A 21,600-nucleotide genomic window follows, 5' to 3' on the forward strand; every position below is an offset into this window, starting at 1 on the left:
GCCAATACTGACCTTGAAGTACCAGAGCAAGTATTTGCTTTTGCAGTCTTCACTACAGAAGTCCCAGGTGCTGCCCTCCAGCTGCTCGGTGACCGCCCGCTGGCAGGTCTGAGAACAGTAGGTGCAGGTGATGCAGCACAGGCCCAGGTTCTTGGTGAAATCCTGTTTGTAAAGAAGCACACACCCTGCGGAGAAACAATAGGAGTGAAACCTTCCCAGGATGAACTGGGGGCCTCCCTGACCCAAACATGACCAGAATCCAGGTCTGCGGAGACAACAGAGCACACGCAACACACTGTAGGGAACAATCCAGCACTGGCCCCTGGGGCTGGGATAAGATGGGACCTCACGGGGACTTGCCATCTCTCACCTCCATGCTTCTAGGAAGAGTCTGACTCCAACCTCCTGTGTGCAGGAACCCAGCAGGCAGGGCAAGGCCAGGTCAGGCCAGCCCAGACGCAAGAGCGTAGAAGTGCATGATGACAGGAGGAGCGGAGCTGCCACCTGCTGTCTCCCCAGCCCCCAGAGAGAGAAAAGCTGTGAGAAGGCCCTCCCCAAGGACACAATGAACGGTAAAGATCTTGCCCTAGGGCCTGGCTGGACAGCAAGCCATCCCCACAACAGTCCTCCCTTCACTGCATGGCAAGGCTCTTGCCCCAGGGCCTGGTTAAGACAATCTCCCCTCTGTTCCTCTCCATGCTCTCTTCTCCTCCCCCAGCATGGGCTGGCATGGGGGCTCTGCCTCTCCCATGCCTTCCCCAAGTACCTTCACTGCAGAAGTTCTTCTCCACTCCGGAGAAACGGATCTTCTCATGCAGCAGCTTCTCCTGTTTGCAGTGTTCACACTGAGACACCACCCCACGCAGCCGCTTGAAGTCCTCACAGCAGTCCTTGCAGCAGAACTGATACACCTTGTCCTGCCAAACAGACCACAGCCAGGTCAGCCAGGCTGGCTGGAAGTTCCCACACTTCTCAGGGAAGCAGAAGAAAGACTACAGGGCTGAGTCAAGTCCCCAGCTCTCCTGGCACAGGATTTGGCAGGAGTGGTCTCCTCCTGCCCTTCTGACATCCTGCTGAACATCAGGAGTGCAGCACTCAGCACAGTCTCCAGGCACATCTCTGCAGCTAAGGCATTCAGAGGACTGGCACAGGAGGAGCTCTGCTTAGAGCAGGGAGAACAAGTACCCCAGAGGTTCTCAGCAGTGTTGGCCTTCACCTCAACATCCCCCCAGGAGAAGTCCTCACCTGCCAGTCTAGGATCTCCGGCTTCCCGCTGAAAAGATTGTGACAGTAATGGCAGTTGAGGTGGATCCCACCTTCCGGGCTGGTGCGCTGCAGGAGACAGAGACAGCTCATGGGGGGAGAGAAGTTGGAGGGCAGCAGGCACCTGCCTCACACTGCCACCACTGCCACCTCCTCCATGGCCTGCAGCCTGCCTGGCCCCCTCGGACCTGCTGCCACTGTGGGGGCTCAGTCAGTCCATCACATCATGGCTCAAGATACTGGAGAGCTGATTCTTGAGAGCAGTTTCACTTTGCTTCCAGTGTGCTGGGTCCAGCTCTTCTCAGGAAAGCAAGCTTTCAAGCTGCCACACTGCTGCATTTGAAAACTTAAGAGATGAGGGCTCTGCTATATCTTCTGAGGATTTCTCTAAAAGTTCTTGAAGCATAGTTGCCTGGTTTCTATTTTCAAGATAACACAACTTAAGAATTCAAGGAGCCTCTCATCCCATTTTCTGCTAGATTAATCTGCTAGATTAAGCAGCATTTGGTGTGCTGTCCACAATGCATTTAGTATTTGGTGTCTTATTCACAAGGATATATTTATTAGTAGAGTCATTCCTGGTTTTCTTTCTGATAACCTCAGATATGACACTCTGCAAGTACCTCAGTACAAGCATTTTTCAAGCCCAATTTTAATTTCTGGTTCTTTGTCAGAATACTTCCAATTTTTCTGCAACGTTGAAAATGAAGTGGACATTGGAGAACATCCTTTCTATATGTGCATCATTCTAGGTGGCTCTTCTCCTCCCTGGCCCTCAAACATTAAGTCTATGTTCGCTTGCTTCGACGTGCAATAAATTATTCCTTCCCTATGTGGCTGTAAACTCAGATGCTCATACTGAATAGTTTATCTGCTGTAATTCCACGGCCTTTTCAAAATCCTTACTTTTCCAAGATTTGCATCCCCACACTACTTGAGTAAGGCTGACACAGGATCTTGCACTGAAACTGTGTTTAAGCAAACATTAAGAGGAACCAGCCTTGTCAATCAATCCAATTGCTTTGCTTTCTGTGACTGCCCTGAATGGATCATGGGCTAATACTTCACCAGTGTTTGTTTCATCTGCTAAATTTCATCATGCTTACTTTGACTTTATTGCCAAATGATCGATGAAGATGTTGAAGTCCTTGGGCTTAATATTGATTCCCACTGATGTCAAGCCATCTTGAAACATTCTCTTCAGTGTTTTTTCTTTGACAAGTGTGTTCTGAGATCTGCCAGCAAGACAGTTCCTAAGCCAGGTGATGCATGGGCTTACTCATATGTTTACAATGCTGATTTTATATGGCAGTAATTCAAGTTAGGTGAATTAATGAAGTCCCCATTGGGAAAAGGGGAAACAGTGCAACTATTTCTAAAATGGGTAGAAAGGAGGACCCTGGAAACCAGTGAACTCTGCTGTGCCTAGGAAGATCATAGAACAGATCCTTCTAGAAGCTGTGCTGAGGCACATGGAGGACAGGAGGTGCCCACACAGCCAGCACAGTTGCACCAGGGCAAGTCCTGCCTGACCAACTTAGTTGTCTTCCTCAATGGAGTGACCACATCAGTGGAGAAGCAAAGAGCTACAGGTGTCATCTCTCTGGACTTCTGTAAAGCCTTTGGCACTGTTGCTCACAACATCCTTCTCTCTCCTTCATCCTTCTGGAGAAACACTCCAGCTGCTGGCTGGACTGTTTGGTGGATGAGGAATTTGGTTAGATGGTTGCATCCAGAAGGCAGTGGCCAAAGGTTCAATGTCCAGATGGAGATCAGTGACAAGTGGTGACCCTCAGGGGCCTGTCCTGGGACCAGGATTGTTTAACATCTTCATCAAGGACACAGTGGATCGAGAGCACCCTCAACAAGTTTTCAGATGATACCAAGCTGAGTTGTGCAGTTGAAATGCCTGAGGGACAGAGTGACATCCAGAGGGACCTGGACAAGCTTGAGCAGTGGCCCATGGGAATCCCACGAGGTTCAACAAGGCCAAGTACAAGGTGCTGCACCTGGGGCAGGGCAACCCCAGTATCAATCCAGGATGGGGGATGAACAGCTGGAGAGCAGCCCTGCAGAGAAGGACTTGGGGGTGCTGGTGGAGGAGAGGCTGGACATGAGCCAGCCATGTGCACTCACAGCCCAGAAAGCCAAGTGTGTCCTGGGCTGCAGCAAAAGCCCTGTGGGCAGCAGGGGAGGGAGGGGATTCTGCCCCTCTGCTCCACTCTGGTGAGACCCCACCTGCAGTGCTGCCTCCAGCTCTGGGGTCCCCAGCACAGGAAGGACATGGACCTGTTGGAGTGAGTCCAGAGGAGGACCACAAAAATGACCAGAGGGTTGGAACAGTTCTCCTATCAAGAAAGGCTGAGAGTTGGGTTTATTCAGCTTGGAGAAGAGAAGGCTCTGGGGAGACCTAATTGTGGCCTTTCAATACTTAAAGGGGGCTTATAAGCAAGATGGGGACACACATTTTAGCAGTCTGTTGCAACAGGACAAGGGGAAATAGTTTTCATTTAAAAGAGAGCATATTTAGATTAGCTATAAAGAGGTCTTTTTCAATGAGGATGATGAAACACTGGCACAGGTTGCCCAGAGAGGTGGTAGGTGCCCTAACCCTGGAAATATTCAAGGTCAGATTGGACAGTGCTCTGAGCAACCTGATCTAGTTGAAGATGTCCCTGCTCACTGCAGGGGAGGTTGGGCCAGATGACATCTAAAGGTCCCTTTCAACCCTAACTGTTCTGTGATTCTTCTTATGAAGTCTACAACTCTAAAAGCTCTATAGCTACACTACCCACACTATTTGTGACCTCAGTGAAGGATTACATCAAGGATTCATAAAAAACCCCAAACAAACAAACAAAAAGAAACCCACCAAAAAACCCCAACCAACCAAATGCCCCCCACCCACTCACCCCCCCCAAAAACCAAATCCCAAAACAAAATGCTGCAACTGCCAGTAACTAACTCTTACCTCTAGATTCTCTATGTTTTCTCAGTTGCCCAAGACACGTCCTGGCCTAAGTTTCTCATGTCTTCCTGGCTGCTACTTTGTTCTTTGACAACTGTACAAAACTAATATTCTTGAAGTTGCCTATGAATACCACAGACATCTCACATACACTGAAACTTAACATCAGAAGATTAAAAATCACCGGTCAAGCCTTTGAGGATTATTAAACAAGAGGTATCCAGGCCTGTTACTTGTAAATTTTTAGACAACACATCCTGGAAGACTTATGTTTCTCAGTGACACCTGGCTGAGAGGGCAGCTCTGCCCCTTTCCACCCAGCTATCAGGTGTGCACTGTGCTTTGCTGGCTTACTTGTGCTTTTGCTTGTGCTCTCATAAGGCCACTCTATCTCAAACCACTCATGCAGCACAGCTCTGCACTGCCCTCCTGCTGGGCATAACCTGATGGACAGAAGTGAATTATAGCCCACCTTATCCCAATGGAGGATGGGGGAGATAGGGCCAAGACAGATTTGAGCAATTACAGTCAGTGCAACTCCTGAAGAGACTTTCTTAGGAACCCTCCCTGAGGAGCTCCAGGAAGGTGGAGCTTCTGCTAAGTGTGAAAAGAGGCATGAGCTCCATGGCCCAGCCCATCATGAAGAATATTTCAGTACCTGGAATTTGGTCCAGCAGCTGGGGCTGCAGAACTGGTAGACAACCCGGTCTGTCTTGTTGTAATAGCAGGGTTCAGATAAACTCTTTCTGCAGAAGCTGCAGGGTCTAGGGGGACCTGATGAAACAGACAGGAATTGGTGAGGGCAGCAGCACAGGATGTGGGACTGGATTCTGAGGATGGCATGCAAGCTACTCACTCATCCTCAGTCTGTCAAGTTATTATCAAAAAGCAAAGGACAAGAACACCAGGAAACTAAGAGCACCAGATTCTGCTAGGACAGAAATGTTAAACAGATGGAGAGCAGAGTGGTTCAAGGAAGTGACCCTGGCTCTATAGGAATTTGGACAAAATAGGCTGCAATACTTGTCTCATTCCTGGACACACCAGTACTCCATGTAATGGAAAGGGCAATGCCAGCACAGTCCAGCACTACAACTGCTCCCTGCATTCTCAAGAACAGCAATGTACACTACCCTCTGTATTAAGATGTCTACATGCTGCAAGGGTTCCTCCCTCTGCACTTCCACTTGTCTCACTGGACTCTTCCCCAGGCTTTTACCTTCTTTTCAGTCCCATCCACAAGCAATAAACAATACCAAGGAAGGAATTAAAAGTGGAGAGGTGATGATTCCCTCTACACAGGTGCTCTTACCAACTAAGCCTGACTGCTTCACTTTGTGGGAGGTAGTACAGCAAATGGAGCAGAACAGGCCCATCTTGCCACTGCGATCCACGTTGGGCAACATGTCAAAGTTCTTGCACAGCGTCTTGCACCACATGCAGGGGTAGACCCGAGTGTTCTTCTGCAAACACAGAGCACAACAGAGCTTCCAGGAGGCCATCCCAGCTGGCAAGGTCCAACTATCACATCCCACCCCACTGCTGTATCCACCACAGGACTGCTCTCCTGCAGTGACCACCTTGTGCCAGGGACAGGCTCACAGTCTGCAGATTTAGTCAGTGGTAGCAAAAAAAGCCGCCTTTGGCACTTCAGCTTCTCATTTCAAGGCTAGCCTGGCAGGAATACAGAGTTTGGCAATCCCTTCCAAGACAGTTAAGTGAAGACTGCTCAGGTGACAGAGGAACATATCCAGCCCAGCTTTGGGGAGACATCCAAAAGCCAGTCCATACTAAGTGCATATACCAGTGTGACTCTACCATCAGCTCACTGACTTTCTGGTCCATGGTGGGCCCCATGCAGATTTAATCAATTCTGTTTGCCTGCTTCAAAGTTTCCCCATAGCAATCTTTTAACTGCTTTGTTGCAATAAAGACCAAGGGGATTCAAGTCACCTGCTATTTAATAAAATGCCCTGTGCCACACCAAACAAAGCTGCTGCATGCCCACAGAGACCACCCCCAGCCACCCCAGGCAGCAGCCCCCACACACCTTCTTGTAACTGTTGAGACATGCAGAGTTGCAAAAGCGTTTTTGCTGGCCTTCATGGAAGAGGTACTCCAGGGGCAAGCCCTTGTTGTAGATATAAAGTCCACAGCTGTCACAGCAGTTCGTTTTCAGCCCCTTGGTGGCCCGGAACTTGGTGAAGCAGGCGTCACTGCAGATGCGGTGAACCATGTTCCCATTGCTGACCTCGTGCTGGATCTGCAGAGACATCACTGCTGTCATTCCCCAAACCACCACGGGCCTCCTTCCAGCGCAGCTGTATCACTACAAGCGCAGCCCCTGGGATAACAGGCACTAAAACTCTGGGAAATGCCATACTGGAAGCTGGTGTGGACTCAGGGTGGCCTCCCTTGCCAAAAGTCAGCGGAGTAACTGGGAGAGCAGAGTGGCAGGAAGCAGTGAGCCTCAGGGCAAGGAGAAGCTCGGGAGTGAGCCCAAGCCAGCTCAGGGGCTGAGGCCTCACACCACAGGAAAACCTGGCAAATGCCCTGGTCTTGACCAAGACTAAGTGCTGCGGGTCCTAAGCACTTCATCCAGGGCATGGGAAGAACAAGGGATTTGTTTACCTCACCAGGTTTGTGGCAAACACTGCAGCGGCTGGTGTCCGAGGGATCTGCAGACTGAGGTGCTGGTCTGTGCTGCTGGGCCTCATAGAGGGAAAGGCAGACAGAGGTGCAGAACTCATGGAAAGAGCCACCTGAACCAATCTGGGCAACCACAGAGTCCTTGGTGTTCCAGATCTCCCTGGGGATCAGGAGGGGATGTGTTAGTGCAGGGACGTATGAGTCCTGCCACAGAGAGACAGGATGGCTCACTGCAATGCACAGGACTTTCTGGTGTCCCAAAAAGTTGGCAAGAATTGTCTCACAGCAGCTTCTGTCCTGGCCCACAGGAGTGGTGTCTGAAGACAGAGCATGCAGGATGTTGTTTTGAGGGGAGGCTGGAATATGGGGCACTAAGTCTGGGGACAGGCAGGGAATAGCATGAATGTGAAGGGAGTGTAGGGAGCATGGGATAGGTAGTGTGTGAAAGAAGACATGGGGCAGCAGCTGGCAGTGGGCAGGAGTGATGTGGGTGAGCAAGGGCCATAGGAAGGGGACTGGCAGGGAGTGCTGTGGAGCAGGTGAGTGGGGTCAGAAACATGGGAGCACAGAGGAAAGGGGAATGAACACACACTTTTTGCAGAAGGTGCATATCTTCTTGCCGGGTGGTTTTTTTGAGAAGGTGGTGAGACAGGAGCTGGAGCAGAAGAGCTGAGGAAGCCCTTTTCGCTGGTAGGCAGTCTGGCCCTTCTGCAGCGGGGTCCGGCAGTTGGCACACGTCATCTTGGTGAAGGTGGAGCGGGCGGCTCGCTGGGCCATCTGAGCGCGCAGGGACATCCGAGTGGAGCGCCGGGTACGGAAAGGAACGAAATCCTCGTCGTTGGGATCATCCACCATTGCATCAGAGTCCTCGTCAGAGACTGGAACTGCAAAGCAGCAGAGGAAGATCAAAAACCCCTCATTAGGAAGTGAGAAACTCTGCCATGAGACACATGCTGGGATTTTCTGAGTCACCTTTCTAGAGTCCCTCTATGTACTTTGTTCTTGTCTGGGTGGAATGATAAAGGGATCCTTAAAAGAAATTCTGTTGTAACTGGAGATGAATCAAGAGGTCTTTAAACAAACCAGGCTTAAATACAATTCCTCTCTAGGAAGTCATGATATGCCAAGATTGAGCAGAAGCTCAGAGTGTGAACTTCTATCCTATAAGAACTGTTAGACCTAAAAAGGAACAAGCTGATCACCACATTCTAGCACAGGCAGGCAATAAAGGAGCAACACACAAATACTAGAGAATGGCAGGGTGACATTCAATATCTCAAAAGAACAGAGACTTTGTGTACTTCTCCAGGAAAATCCCCAAGATGCAACCTTCCTTCAGACAGCCAGCTGTCATAGAGAGAAAGGAAGAAAGCTCCTGGGTGAGGAGATGGAAGATGGATTTCCTGGGAACACCCCCGAGTCTCATCCTGCTACTTAGTGCTTGGTGCCCACACACCACTGTAAAAATACAACACTCCCTGCTTTGACCTAAGTGCCCTGAGAAAGCAAGGAACGTACCCCAGGATTTGTGGGCTCAAAGGACTTGTCCTGTGTAGAAGGGAAGTCTGCACAAAGGTTCCAGAGTTCCCACTGTACTCACACCATGAACCACCTGCCCACAATGGAGCTAGGCCATTCTCTCTAGCTGAAAACAGGCACTGGCCAACCTCAGTTACTCACTGCTCTCAGAGGAGTTCACAGTTTCAGGCCTGGCAGTTTCTGATCTTCTGGGTCGTTCGCTTCTTTTCTGTTCCTAGAAGACATTCAGAAAATAGTTAGGCTAACTATCAGCTAGGACAACCATGCATAAATATCCCAGATTATGGTGAAGTTCAACTTCTGGGATTTGGCTTCCCAATACCAAAATTCCACGGATACCTGATCAGAGTTGGCAAGACAGAGGAGACGGGGAAGTAGACTTACGAGAATGACATTTCAGCTGCGGATAGCAGGGACACACTGCAGCCACATTACAGCATAGTGGCAGTGCACAGGGATCATTCTGTCACAAGAGTCATGCAAACTCCTTTCCAGAGGGGTGACAAGACAGCCAGTGTCCCTCACAGTCTGACAACAGCCAGCCACGCTCTATGCTCCTGTACCATACATACTTGACTGCATTATCCTCACCTTCTCAGCTGGCAGCTCGCTTCCCTTCCCAGACAGGCTTTCTCCTGGAACAGAAGCACAGAAGAAGCTTGCATCTAACATCTTGCTTTTCTCCAAGAGAGTAGCACAGGTGTTCTCCAAACACAGTCACCCTTTGGGTCAGTCAGCACATGAAGCCTCAGCCTGCTCTGGCTACCAAGTACAATTCTGGTGGTGGAAGGCTCCTAAACCCACCACCTGTAGTTGCAGATCCAAACACACGGCTTGGGAGGAGCCTGTGAGGGGGAGACCTCCCTGCATGGGGGAGGCAGGCTGGGCAGGCAGTTACCTCCAACTGCTTCTGACCAAGACTAAGCACCTCCTGGGGATGGCCAGCCTGGGCAGAGGCACTTTGCCTACTGGAAACACCTGCTGCTGACCTTCAGTTCCAGCAAAGACTCCAGTGATGAAGAGTGTGAGCTAAGCTGATGTGCAGCCACAGCTTTATTGGGGAAGCTCCTTGCTTCCACAAGCACCAAAAATCAGTTAAAGCCATGAAAGCCAGTTGGAGCTTGTGCACACCAGAACATGAGCCCCTTTACACGAGAGGCTTTACCCAAATCTAGACCATCAGAAGAGCTGGCTATTTCCACAGCAGAGGATGAGCTGGAGTGTAAAGCAGACTCCAGCTTCAACAGTGTGTATCTGGATGACCTCCTGAGCAAAAGGAAGCCAAGTTCTGCTGAGCCAACAACTTACCTGTTGGTGGTAAGGCTTCCTGTGCTTTGAGTACACTGTTTTCTTTAAGTGAGTTCTTCCCATTAGCATCCCCTTCCTCTGCCCGGTTTTCCTCCACAGGCTCAGGGGGCAAAGCTGCAGTTCTGTTGTCTGGGCTCAGTTCCACCTCTGCCTCCCCTGCCAGCCCTTCCCTCTGCACAGGTGAGCTTTTCCTTGGTGCCTTCAACTTCATCTTTTTTGTTTGTTTAAGACTGAGTTGGGGTGGGGGGGGCATTGTGGGACTCGAGGACTGTGCTGTGGTTTCTTCCGTGGCTGAGGCACTGCTGAGGTTCCCGGAGTCAGAGATGGGTTGTTGGGGTGATTCAGGGGCATTGTCACCAGACAGTGCAGGAATAGCAGCAGCACCATCTTCCTTTACATCCCCAGAACAATTTTTTGGTGCATCCTCCCCTTCTTTCCCTGTTTCTGGACCAAGGGCTTCTCTAGACAGGGCAGAGGAGTCTGCTGGTCCATGTTCCATGCCCTGGGAAGGTTGTGCCTTACACAGCCCATCCAGAGCCTCTGGTTTACCTAGTTCCACCAAGTCAGAAGTTTTACCCAAGTCATCTAAGACATCAGGTTTCTCCAGCATATCCAAGACAACAGGTTTATCTAGAACATGGTCATTTGATTTATTTAGATCAGACAGGCTGTCTGCTTTCATTACAAGGTCCAAGTCCTCATCTGTAGTCATTTGCTTGGATTGATCCCAGCCAGGGGGCTGAAGAACTGAAGCTTCCTGGGTAGAAGCTGTTTGGGAGCCCAGGAGATCTTCACCAAACTCCATGTCAGCAGGGAGATCACCAATGAGTGGTTTGTCAGGCAAGGACAGGGGGTCCAAAGATCCTGAAAATTCGCTGGAATCCATTTAGAAGATGGAAACTGGAAATGAGAGAGAGACTTGCAAGTTAATGAAAAGCAGTCTAACACAGAACATGAACTGCCCACTCTTCTGAGCACTGCTGGAGTAAAACAAGGCCCAGGAATGCTGCCAGGCCATAACCAGGATACCAGACACCAGCAGGTCAACCACCTCTCCTCGTGAGAGTACAAAAGTCAGCAGCAGTATACAGTAGTTTGGTATAACAGACCTTTGGGAACTCTACAGCCCTCACACACCTCACCACAGCACAGCGAAGAGACTGGCTTATGCTAAATAACACAGTGGGGTATCAGAAATGACTTGAGCACCAATTCAGGAGGCTACTCACCGATGCTCTGCAGTAATACCCCCAGCCCTGCCTTCTTCCCTATCCAAATAATCTGGTCTGTCCTTTCTCCTGATCTGTCCTTACGGAGCTAACACATCTTTAATTTTTAAAATACCTTCTTTCTCTTGAACACAGAGGTAGAAATAACTCCTTTCAAGCCCTGAAGTCTGAGTCTTAACAAGACACAGGATGACAAGATGCATAAATCTTGTAAGAAGACAGATATAAACAATGTTGTAGTGTAACTACAGCTACTGCATAGCCCCATAACTATGTGGGCTAATATTCAGACATGGAACAAACAAAAGCTTAAGTTAGAACTAGGAGGGGTTCTGGAGAGTGGCAAGAAGAAAGGTGGTAAAGCTCTGACATTAAAAGCAGTCATAAGAAGAACAAGTAGCAAGGTAGACACAAGCATGCAGTGCAGAGTCAGGAAAAAAGACCAGTGTGACTTTGCAGGGCACAAACAGTACACTTGAATAGGAAGGTGTGATGCAGACAGCCAACCTCAGAGGGAAAGTTACAGCCCAGCTCCTCATGGTCAACATTATCATAAGACACAAAGGTCAAGACTTTGTGATGAGGCAAGTAATATGGTCTAAAACTGAATTAAATCCACACAAGGAGATAATGGCTGACAAACCCAAAGAGGGAAAGGGAGCAGGACCTGGAGTCTGCAAGTGGTAAGGCAGTGTAAGACTTGAAGTAACATCATGTCCCCAAACAGGCTATAAGCAGACACTACAAAAAAGGCACTAGAATCAAATGCTGTGGCAACAACCTATCCCTCCCCATCAGAGTAATTCAGATTCTAAATTTAGCACTGTTTTAATCTCTGAATGAGAAGACTCAGTACTCTTGTCTATTTGGGCTTACAGTGGGCATAACTCATATACATCAGTGAAGGAGGAAGCCTGAAATAATTTCACTGATGATGGCTGTTTAATCCTTTTTTTATATCCTTCCCTCTGAAAGGACAACCAAGTTCTCACTCACAAATGGTTTGCTCAGAAGTAAACAGAACATACTTGGACAGAGAATGTACCCAACTTCTGAAACTTATTCAAGCAGGAATTTAAGGAAATCATACCCAATAACTGGATTTCAAAGCCACTGCCTCCTTATTTTATCGAAATACACAGTAATGTTTTCTGTTTCCTGGTAGCAGATAAAGCACTGTTCCCACAATCACAAACAGAAACTGAAGCAAATGTAATCTTTAGAAATGCTCAGCAAGCTCCACCCCTCAGGGCTTTGGTGTTTCTGTTCACTTTAGTTACAAGATGAGACAAAACTTTTAGAATAAGCCAATTCCAGAGCAATACAGGATCTAATACATGCTTTAGGGTGGCTGACAGAAATAAGAACAAAGTGAAATAGAAACAAAGACATCTGAAAGAAAGGTCCTAAGGATTTGAAACAGATGAGAACCCTCCCAAGATGATAAACACAAGTTTTTTTCTGCTGCTCAGAATACGAACAATGTCTCCTGCTCAAAGATATCCCCCACCCAGATTCACAGACAGACAGCAGACCCTACAATAATACGCAAAAAACCCTCAAGGCATCCAGATAAAGAAGGAAAATTTATTTATAGGTTTATTTAACAGAGGTAACATGCCCCTCAGAATCACCTCAGACACTTTGCACCAAGTCTGCCATGAACCTCTAAGGTGATACTCCTAAAGTATTTGCCACTTTCAGCTGGCCTAGTCTTTGCTTGGTAGAAATAGACCCCGGAAATACTGGAGCATAAGAAATCCATTTGGGCATTCCCTCTCAGAGGATAATGCAAGCAACAATCTATGAACTTGTTGTGCAACTCATGTGCTCTACAAGTGGACCAAAGGCATCTGGTTTAACAGTGTACACCTTAACACTGCTTTCAAACTTTGGGCATCACAATGCAAGACAAAACTCTGACTTAATGGCAACGTCCTTGACCAACAGAAAAGTCCTAGAGAGAACAAGTATTCTGCAGATTAAGGCAACTCCACTACTGGGATGTGGCTGGGACAGGCCTTTCTGCAGAGGCAAGGCTGCAGTAAGAGCACTTGCTCGCATGCTCTGACTGGAAGCACAGCACTCAGCCCCTGTGCTCGAGGGTCCTGTCCCCTCTCACCAGCTCTGGCTGAATCCTCCCAGCAGAAAAGCTCACACGTTCTGCTGAAGGAACCAAAACTTCTTCTTAGGATGTGCAAAGCTAAGGACTGCTGCAAAAGGACCATGTACTCAAATATCCTGTTCCTATTCACACCAAGAATGGATACCTGGTGAGAGAGTGTAAGAAACACAACTAACAGGATGTTCCTCTTCAGCACATCCTCCAATCAAGGACTCAGCTGCTGAAGAACCACTTGGCTTGAGCTACACTGACAACGTCCCTGTTAAGAGTCTGTACTGGGAAAATCCTCTGTGAATCTGCCTAATCCCACTTTGAACCAGTTTATACTTTGGACCTCCTAAAATTCCAGTGGTTTTAAGTTCTGCGGCTTAACATTTAGTTTTCAAAAGTATTTTTCTTTTGTTTATTTTCAACCACTGCAGTAGAGCTCCAAGGTGATACAGGGCAGATGAATGCCAGCTCTTGATGTATTTAGAAGAATGTGGAAAAGCTGATGGAGTTAAGAGTTAAGGCTGGACCCAAGGTGATGCTGACAAACAGTCTGAGTGGGAAAGCACAGAATGTCCCTAACAATGAATTCTTCATAGTGGCTTTCAACTACCAGCTGATAAGGATGAGGAAGGCAGCTCTCAAAACAGGAAAGAATGGTATTTTCCAGTTCTGTGGGTTGCTCTGAAATCAAACTCAACCTAAAGAAATTAGAGCTGCTCAGCTGCAGCAAGGTAAGAAGCTCTACTTCTGCCTGCCCCAGGCAGTCAGATTCGTCTGGGCCTTCTGCTAAGCTTCACAGTGAGTTAAGCTGCAAACAGAGCGTGCACTTTATCTCTGGTAAAGTCTTTTCTCACTTTCTACAGCAGAAGCAGAATAGCTTATTGTTTCTGGCAGATGCTGAAATGATCCACCACAAGTCATGGCCTCTCTTATTCCAGGACCAGCAAATGCACAGCTCAGTCACTAGGGTTTGGTCACTGGTCTGCTCGAAATCTTCCTCTTTTCCAGCCACATAACTGACAGCAAGAAGAGTACACTGCAACATGACTTGGCCAAACCAAGAGGAGGCGGTGTGCTGAAATCCCGCACTTCACAGAAGACATGACGGCTCCATTTGGAAACTCCTTACTTAGGAGTAAGTACTCCCTGGAGTATTCAGTAGCAGATATATTCTTGGAAAGAACAAATTGAAGGAGCAAAGTCTCTTCCACAACAGCCTGCAGCAGAATGCTTCCCAGGTAGCGTGCAAGCATTTCCAGAGGAATGATGGGACAGCTGAAGGTCCTCCCCAGGTGTGCTGGACTGGCACAGAACACGACACTGACTGCCAAACCCAGTGCCTGTGGCTACCAGACCTGCCCAGCCCTTTCTGCCAAAGAGGGGGCAACATGGCATCTTCTCTCAGATCTGGAAGCTCAAAGTGCAACATCTCTGCCAGGACACTTAAGCACATCCAAGTGACTACCTGGGACTTTATCCAGCTTATTAAAGACATCAGTGATGCTGTAACTCAGGTAACCATTAGCAGGGGAATATGTGGCCCACCTACAGAAATGAGGATGTACCATCAAACATTTAATTAAAAACAGACAGAAAGAAAAAATGCTGCTGTTACTCCCTCCCAATGAAATGAACATCTCAGAAGTCTTTACAGCCCACAAAAAATCCCACGGCCATGCAGTTACTGCTTTCCTCTAGCAAAGGAACACCAACTGCTTGGGTATCTGTCCTGGACTTTTGTTCATGGACGTGGATTCAGATTTTCAATACATTTGAAGGCTGAAGAATTATCTTCTTCACTATTAGAGATCATCTGAAATATGAAAATAATTAACTAGTAACTACAAAAGACACTTAAATCAACATTTTAGCCACTTCCCATCTACAAGGCCTGTAAGACCTGAGCAGAGTTCTGGAATGAAGCTTCTAGTGTTTTGTGCCAAATTTTTGAATAAACAGTAACACCCAACCTAGAATTTCTCAACAAAAACAACAGTGTCCAATCAATAAAACATTAAGGAAGTAATATCATGTCCTACCAGCATGGTTTCAGTCAATGTATCTTCATTAACAACACTATACTTTGAATGGTGAGTACAGCAAAAGCCAACTTCTCTGCTGTGACTCATCTCAGTTTATCTGGGCAGCTGATAGCTTTCTAAATTCAAGCACTGCAAACCTTTATTACATACTGGTTAACTCATTTCAACTCAAATGAATTTACAAAGAATCACCAGTAAACTAAGCACACTACCATGGACCAGGCTTCAGTCCAGCCAAAATTCTCCAGAAAGGAGCAGAAAGGATTTTGTTACTTACTAGTGTTTTTGGAGAGGCAGCTCTCTGAGCTGCAAACTCAGTCTCCAAAGAGCACAAAGCCCACTTGGTGACATGCAGTACAGTGCTACTTGCACACAGGACCATGTTAGACCATTACTGTCTCATTCTTGGCTACACTTGATAACAGTTATTGGAAGAGTTGAGATGTTTCAAATTAAAAAAATCTGACAGAGTGACACAAGAATCCCACTGTTTTATGAATCAACCACGGTTTAGAAAACACCCTCCAGTGCTAAACTTATTTTGTTCACTGAAAAGAAATGGGGAGACATGACCCATCTCAAAAAAATCACAAGGTAAGAAGATCTACAACAGACAACTCCTTGGAGATACAGACAAATGCACACAAGGATGCAAAAAGCTGGAAATCAAAGTCAGACAAGCTCATAAACACATGATTATACAACTGACCATGGGATCTGTAAGCCCTCTGTGATTCGGAGGTTTTACATGCAGTGACTCACTCCAAGTCAGCTACAGCTCCTGCAGATGCCACTGGTCAAGTCCTTCAGCTTGTGCATTGCAGGGAGGGTTTGGCGAACGTTGTCTCACCTCCAAATGTATTATTGGTTCTCAATCAGTGCAAACTGCAGCATCTTTCACCACATCCCCTTCAGGCCAGTCTTCACGTGTGACTGGGACTGTCTACAAAACAGGAACTGGTACACAGGGCAAAAAAGGGCCTTTCCAGAATATCACCAGCAGCATCAAGACTCCAGCTATTGTTTCTTGATAGTCCCAAAGCCAGGAGAGATCACCACTAGATTTTCCTACAGCAAGAGCCCAAGCTCAGGGCTGCAGGCCTCAAATGTAGTATCACAGTCACCCTGAACCCAGAAAGCCTAAATCCTTCAGCACTGAGCAGCTGGTGCTGCAAAACACAACCACGAGTCTCCTGTAAATTCCTCAAAGGCAGGAATGACCAAACTGGATTTTGAGCTTGCATTCCAGAAACTTCACCTCAATTTCAAGAAAGTGCAAGAAGGACAATTTTCAGAAATCTCACAGAATTGCCTGGAATTAGGTTTACCAGGAGACTCCCTGCAACACTTCAAATATAACTGACAACATTCCTCAATCTTGGCATCATCTGCTGCTAACCAGAGCAGTAAATGCTAAGACAGCCAACAGGAGCATCCTCATCCATCCAGAATGCCATCCTGGCAGCACTTTGAAATGGCTTGGATCCCCCCACATCTTGTAAGACCAGGATCCTCCCCAAGCACTAAGTGCCAAGGCTTTGCAACACAGAAAGGAATAACAAGTCTAAGTTCACCCTTAGCAGCAATGCTATCTGGAGAGCAATTCAGCTTCAAGAACCAACTCCACTCAAGTCCAAGAGAAAATTCTCCTGGTGTTTGTAGAGCCAAAATAGTGTTAAAACACATGGGAAGGGGGTGAGTGGGTAAAAAAACTTTGGAAGTACTATCAGAAGCACAACAAAAAGTGCTCGGAGGTACAGTATGCTTGAGCAGTGTGTATCCAAACTGCCTTAATGATATTAAGACTGATTAAAAAAAATAAAAGACCTGGAAGTGGTAAAAAACAGATGGTCATCACATCTCTCTACCTGTTGCCCAAATGCTGCAGGAAGGCATCAGAACACCTGACAAAGTTCTGGCACGTCCCACAAGCAGCTACAGACAAATGGAGAGGACAGCTGCATGGACAGCAGGTGACTCTCCAGAGGAGTGCTGCAGTCTGGGAACAGGCCACGGACTCCCTGGAGGTCCTCAAAACCCAACAGGACAAGGCCCTGAACAAGGCCTCAAGTCAGCTCTGCTGCGAGCAGGAGGTCAGTTGGACCAGAAACTTCTAGAGGTCCCGTACAACCCAAATCTGTCTGTGGTTCTGTGAATAAACCTTACTGCACAGCGAAGAGAGAGAAGACAAAAGGGCAGAGTCTCTGAGAGGATGTATCTTTGAGGGCAAAACATTTCATTTTCCTTAAGAGGCCTTGCAGAGCCAAAATACTGGAAACACAATGTGAGTTGTCTCCTCTGCCTCACTGACAGTCCCAGATCCCTCTGCAAGGTGCCTGCCACCAAAGTGCTGGGAAGGGATCTCGGCGCTGGGAGGCCTCACCTCACGTGCAGCTGTTCCAACTGGCCCTGGGTAATGCTGTGTTGAACAGAGCAGTATCTCACCCCGCCTAGAGACCAACTCCTTTCCCTTTGGGCTGCCCAGGGCTGGGCCAGCAGAGCACGCTCAAAGCAAGTGGCCAGGAGACACCACCAGAGCCCACGACCAGCAGGACTGGTGAGGATGGTTTCAAACACTGCCATTTCCTGAGGTGTACCATCAGCAGAGGAAGAAGTTAACAAAACATGCTACTGAGACTAAAACACAAATCCAGTGAAACCCTGCTAGTGCTGCCTTTGCTAAGCTAACAAATGCATTGTCACAGCTGCAGCCTATTCCATACTTCCATTGGATTGCTTTCACCATAACCCTTCTGCACCAAGGCTTCCGTCTGTGTCCATCAGAGTTGTACATCCCAGCATCACTGACCACAAGACATCCATAAAGATATCACACAAGGGGCTTTGCTCCCAAAGTGAGGCCATGGGCTTGGCCTGGGCCCTTGCTCTGGCTGCCAGAGATGTGGAAGAATCTGTTGTTACTGTCATCCTCCAAAGAAAAGGCACTCACAGTGAGAGGGATGTGAGCAGGTGCAGAGAGAAAAGAGGTTGTGCAAATATGCACCACAGAGCTGTGAGGTTCAGGTTAGTCGTTACAGCTCTGTACACTGTGGATATTACTTTAATAAGGCTGAGCTCACAATAACAACAGGGCTATGCTCTTATCACCAGCTTTGATCCCAGGATAGGCAGGGTTAGGTGAGAAAATGCAGATTAAAAGTTTTCTTGGGGATTGCAGCTGCAATGAAAGGGAAAGAAGTTATAGCCTAGAACAAAAGCCATAGCTGGAAGCACAGCAGGAGAAGAGGAGAGCACAAATGAAGCAGCTCTCATCCTCATCAAAAGAGACTCCAGGAACCATCCCTCAGCACTCAGTCAAAAATCCTATCCTCCACCATCACCTGACACAGGCCACGTCCAGTGCTGCCTCTGCCCACACAAGCATATCTGACTGCCAGGGCCTTTTCCCATGCCAGGCACACACCACAGCCAGCTCCCTGCCTCGCCAGGCCTCCTTCCACCTCTACAAACCACACAGGAGGTACTTGATGCTCCCCAGGACACCTTGCTGGCCACAGCTACACTGCCCACATGGGGAGGCTTTCGCAGAGTGGGGCCTCCCGCAGCAGCCCAAGGCAGCTTCAGCCCTGTGGGGCTGCACCTTTCTCTCATGGGGCCAGATCCTCAAGAGCAGCACATGGTGTCCAGGGATACATACATCCACCAGGCCCTGAGGACGCTCCAGACCCCCCCCCACACAGGGGGAAGGCTGTCAGAAGGACTGGCCAGATCACAGAGCAGCAGCTGCTGAGCCCCACAGACTTTGCCCCTGCATGTGGTGACAACACCATAAAGGCTGAGCCCCTGGGGACACAGGGAGAGCCAAGCCTGGGCATGTGCCAGGGCAGAGCTTTGGGGCAGAGGGTGCCAGGGCTGTTTGCTGCCACTGCTCAGCACGGCCCCGCAGCAAGGACAGGCCCCGCTGGGCTGGGCGCTCCAGGGGCTCCCAGGAGCCACGAACCCTGGGCCCAGCCTGTGCCCAGGCACTGATGTGGCTGGGGGGCACATCCAGCCACCGCCCCCCACAAGGGCTGCCCACGGTGCCTTCCTATGCCCACCCACACCAGGGATGGGGGCCAGGCTGGGGCTCCCCATCCATCGCAGGGGAACCCAGAGACCACCTCCCACAACAGGGACAAGGGTCTCACTGGGGTCTCTATAGAAGCGGGGTGGGAATGGGGGTGAGGCTGGTGGGTTCCCCAGCCACAGCGGGGGGACCCAGAGCCCAGACCGCTCCCTAAAAGGGGCAAGGGTCGCACGGGCCATCCCCCCCACTGCAGGGGACACTCTGTACCCGGTCGGGGATGTGGGTCAGATGGGGGCTCCCCATCCATCCCGGATGACTCCAGAGACCACCCCCCTCCAGAGCGAGGGCCGCATAGGGGTCTCCATGGGACCGAGGCGGGGATGGGGACCAGGCAAGTGCGTTCCCCAGCCATACCTGGAGGAGTCCAGAGACCACCGCCTCCCCCGCACCGGAGCGAAGGTCGCACTGGGGTCTCCACTGGACTGGAGCTGCACCGGGGTGGGGGGGTCAGGCTGGGACTCCCCATCCATCCCGGGGGGACCCGTAGCCCACACCCCCCTCCCAAGAGGCGAGGGTCGCACAGGGCTCCCCCCCCCGCCGGGACCCGCCGCAGGGCGCCCCCAAGCGGCCGCCACGGGGAGGGGGCGAGCGGCACCGGCCACGCCCCCTCGTGGGGCGCCGGCCCCGCCCCCTCCAGCAAGGCGCGCGCACCCCCCCACCCCACTCCCCGGGGGGCTCACCCTCCCCCCACCCCCGGTACCCGCGCCGCACGCGCCCGCCCCGCCCCCTCCTCGCGGGGCCCCGCGCCCGCCCCGCGGCCTCATCCGCGCTCCCCGGGACGCCGCCGGGGCGCGCCCGCGGCCGCCGCCGCTTGTACCTGGCTCTCCCGGTGCTGCGCCGCCCGCTCTACCCAGAACCCGGATTCGGGTCGCGGCCCCTTTAAATGGAGGCGCCGCTCGGAGCCCTCACCGCGCTGCAACCCGACGGGGGGGCGGCGGCGGCTCCTTATTGGCTGCGCGGAGCGAGGGACGCGCTTCCATTGGCCGCAGTGGGGCCTGGGCTCGCGAGACTCGCTCACGGGCGGCTGCCGCGGAAACGCGGAGCGGAGCCTCCGCGCGCGGGATCGGCGCGACAGCCCGGACCGCGTCGGGCGGCTGGAAAACCTGGGGCGGATCCGCTTGGCGGAGCGGGTCCAGGCGGGCGGGCAGCACGGAGCCGGGGGCGGGCGGCGGCCGCGGTCTGGCGGGGCACGGCGAGGTGCGGGGGGGGAGCACGGCGGGGGGCGGGGGCCGGAACGGGGCGCCCCGGTTCCCGCCGGTGCCCGCGCGGCCACCCGCAAAGCACGGAGCGGATCGCACGGAATGGGCTCGCCACCCCGCTCCCCGCCCCCCCTTTAACCCTCTCGCTGCCGCCTCTCCCGGCCCCGGCCTCGCTGCCGTCCTGGGGGGCCCGGCCCGGCCGCGCCGCCACGGCCTCTACCTGCACGAGGGGGGACCCACCCGGACGAGCCCGGGCGCCGCCACCGCCTCCCCGAAGCTGGAGCGTCTCCCCGGGGCGGTGAGTGACAGCGCGGCCGGGCGGGGCTTCCGCGGGGGCCCGGGACGCGGCACCGCCCCCGGGAGGGACCGCCTGGGCCGGCAGCCCCCACTCCCGGCGCCGCTTTCACCCGGGATCCCCGTCCGGTGCCCCGGGCTGCGCTCCCGCAGCGCTGCGCATAGCCCGGGGTGCCCTTCCCCAGCCACGACAGCGCCCACCCGGCCTTGCCGCCCGCGGCACCCCTACCCCTTCCCGCCTCCATCCGTGCCCCCGCCCCACCAGGCTTGGACCCCCATCCCCGGCGGCTCCCGGGCCGGCAGGACCCGGGCCCCCTCCACCTCAGCGGGGCAGCATCCAGCTCGTGGCCGCCCCGCTGCACTGGGGGCTCTTCCATCGCTCCCGCCCCCGGGAACCGGCGGTTTCCGAGCCTGCGGGCGCACAGGGGTGCCGGGGCTGAGCGTGGGCTGGAACCCGGGGGCACAGCCGGGAGCGGGCGGCGGAGTTGCGGGAAAGCGGGCGCTCCACGCGGGCTGTGAGCCTCCCGGGGGTTCCGCACCCGGGGAGCGCGCTGGGCGCGGGGCCGCGGCACCTGCACCGGTGAGGCGGCGGGGAGCGGGAGGGTTTATTGCAAGTCGGTGAAGCGAAACCCGCCCGAGGCAGGATACGGCCGCGCTCCCAGAGCTCCCGGTGTGTTCCCAGGGGCAGGGCGGGACGCTTCTGCCGAGCCGAACCGAGCCGCCTTCCCGTCCGCAGCGGGGTCCAGAGGAAGAGGGGGAGCCCGCGGCTGGACGGGGCAAGGAGCGGGCACAGGGCTGGAGGACACCTGGAGGAGACCAAAGCGGCATACACCGGCCCACCCAGCGCTGCCCAGGCCGCGGTGCTCACTGGCCGGGGTGGAGAACCCACCGCCGGGACTGTCCCGG

General features: G+C 51.6%; 1 protein-coding gene across 5 annotated transcripts in view; it reads right to left on the bottom strand.

The window, feature by feature from the left end:
• ZMYM3 (zinc finger MYM-type containing 3) overlaps positions 1-20,688 on the bottom strand; it is a 32,832-nt gene extending 12,144 nt beyond the window's left edge. For 2 of the 5 annotated variants that reach the window (XM_069015537.1, XM_069015534.1), the window contains exons 1-12: positions 20,019-20,118; positions 9,728-10,627; positions 9,011-9,054; positions 8,561-8,633; positions 7,473-7,764; positions 6,863-7,040; positions 6,282-6,494; positions 5,544-5,694; positions 4,890-5,005; positions 1,246-1,332; positions 767-917; positions 13-185 (exon numbers count right to left, since the gene is read on the bottom strand). In XM_069015537.1, the coding sequence (XP_068871638.1) occupies positions 13-185; positions 767-917; positions 1,246-1,332; positions 4,890-5,005; positions 5,544-5,694; positions 6,282-6,494; positions 6,863-7,040; positions 7,473-7,764; positions 8,561-8,633; positions 9,011-9,054; positions 9,728-10,613 (2,364 nt within the window). In that variant the 5' untranslated portion in view covers positions 10,614-10,627; positions 20,019-20,118. Of the gene's footprint in view, positions 1-12; positions 186-766; positions 918-1,245; positions 1,333-4,889; positions 5,006-5,543; positions 5,695-6,281; positions 6,495-6,862; positions 7,041-7,472; positions 7,765-8,560; positions 8,634-9,010; positions 9,055-9,727; positions 10,628-19,555; positions 19,630-20,018; positions 20,119-20,640 lie in introns of those variants that run through there. The other 3 variants (XM_069015535.1, XM_069015536.1, XM_069015538.1) reach the window with 3 other exon arrangements.
• Positions 20,689-21,600: the final 912 nt, after the last annotated feature.

This window comes from Aphelocoma coerulescens, chromosome 4A (assembly GCF_041296385.1).
Source record: "Aphelocoma coerulescens isolate FSJ_1873_10779 chromosome 4A, UR_Acoe_1.0, whole genome shotgun sequence".
NCBI classification, from domain to species: Eukaryota; Metazoa; Chordata; class Aves; order Passeriformes; family Corvidae; genus Aphelocoma; species Aphelocoma coerulescens.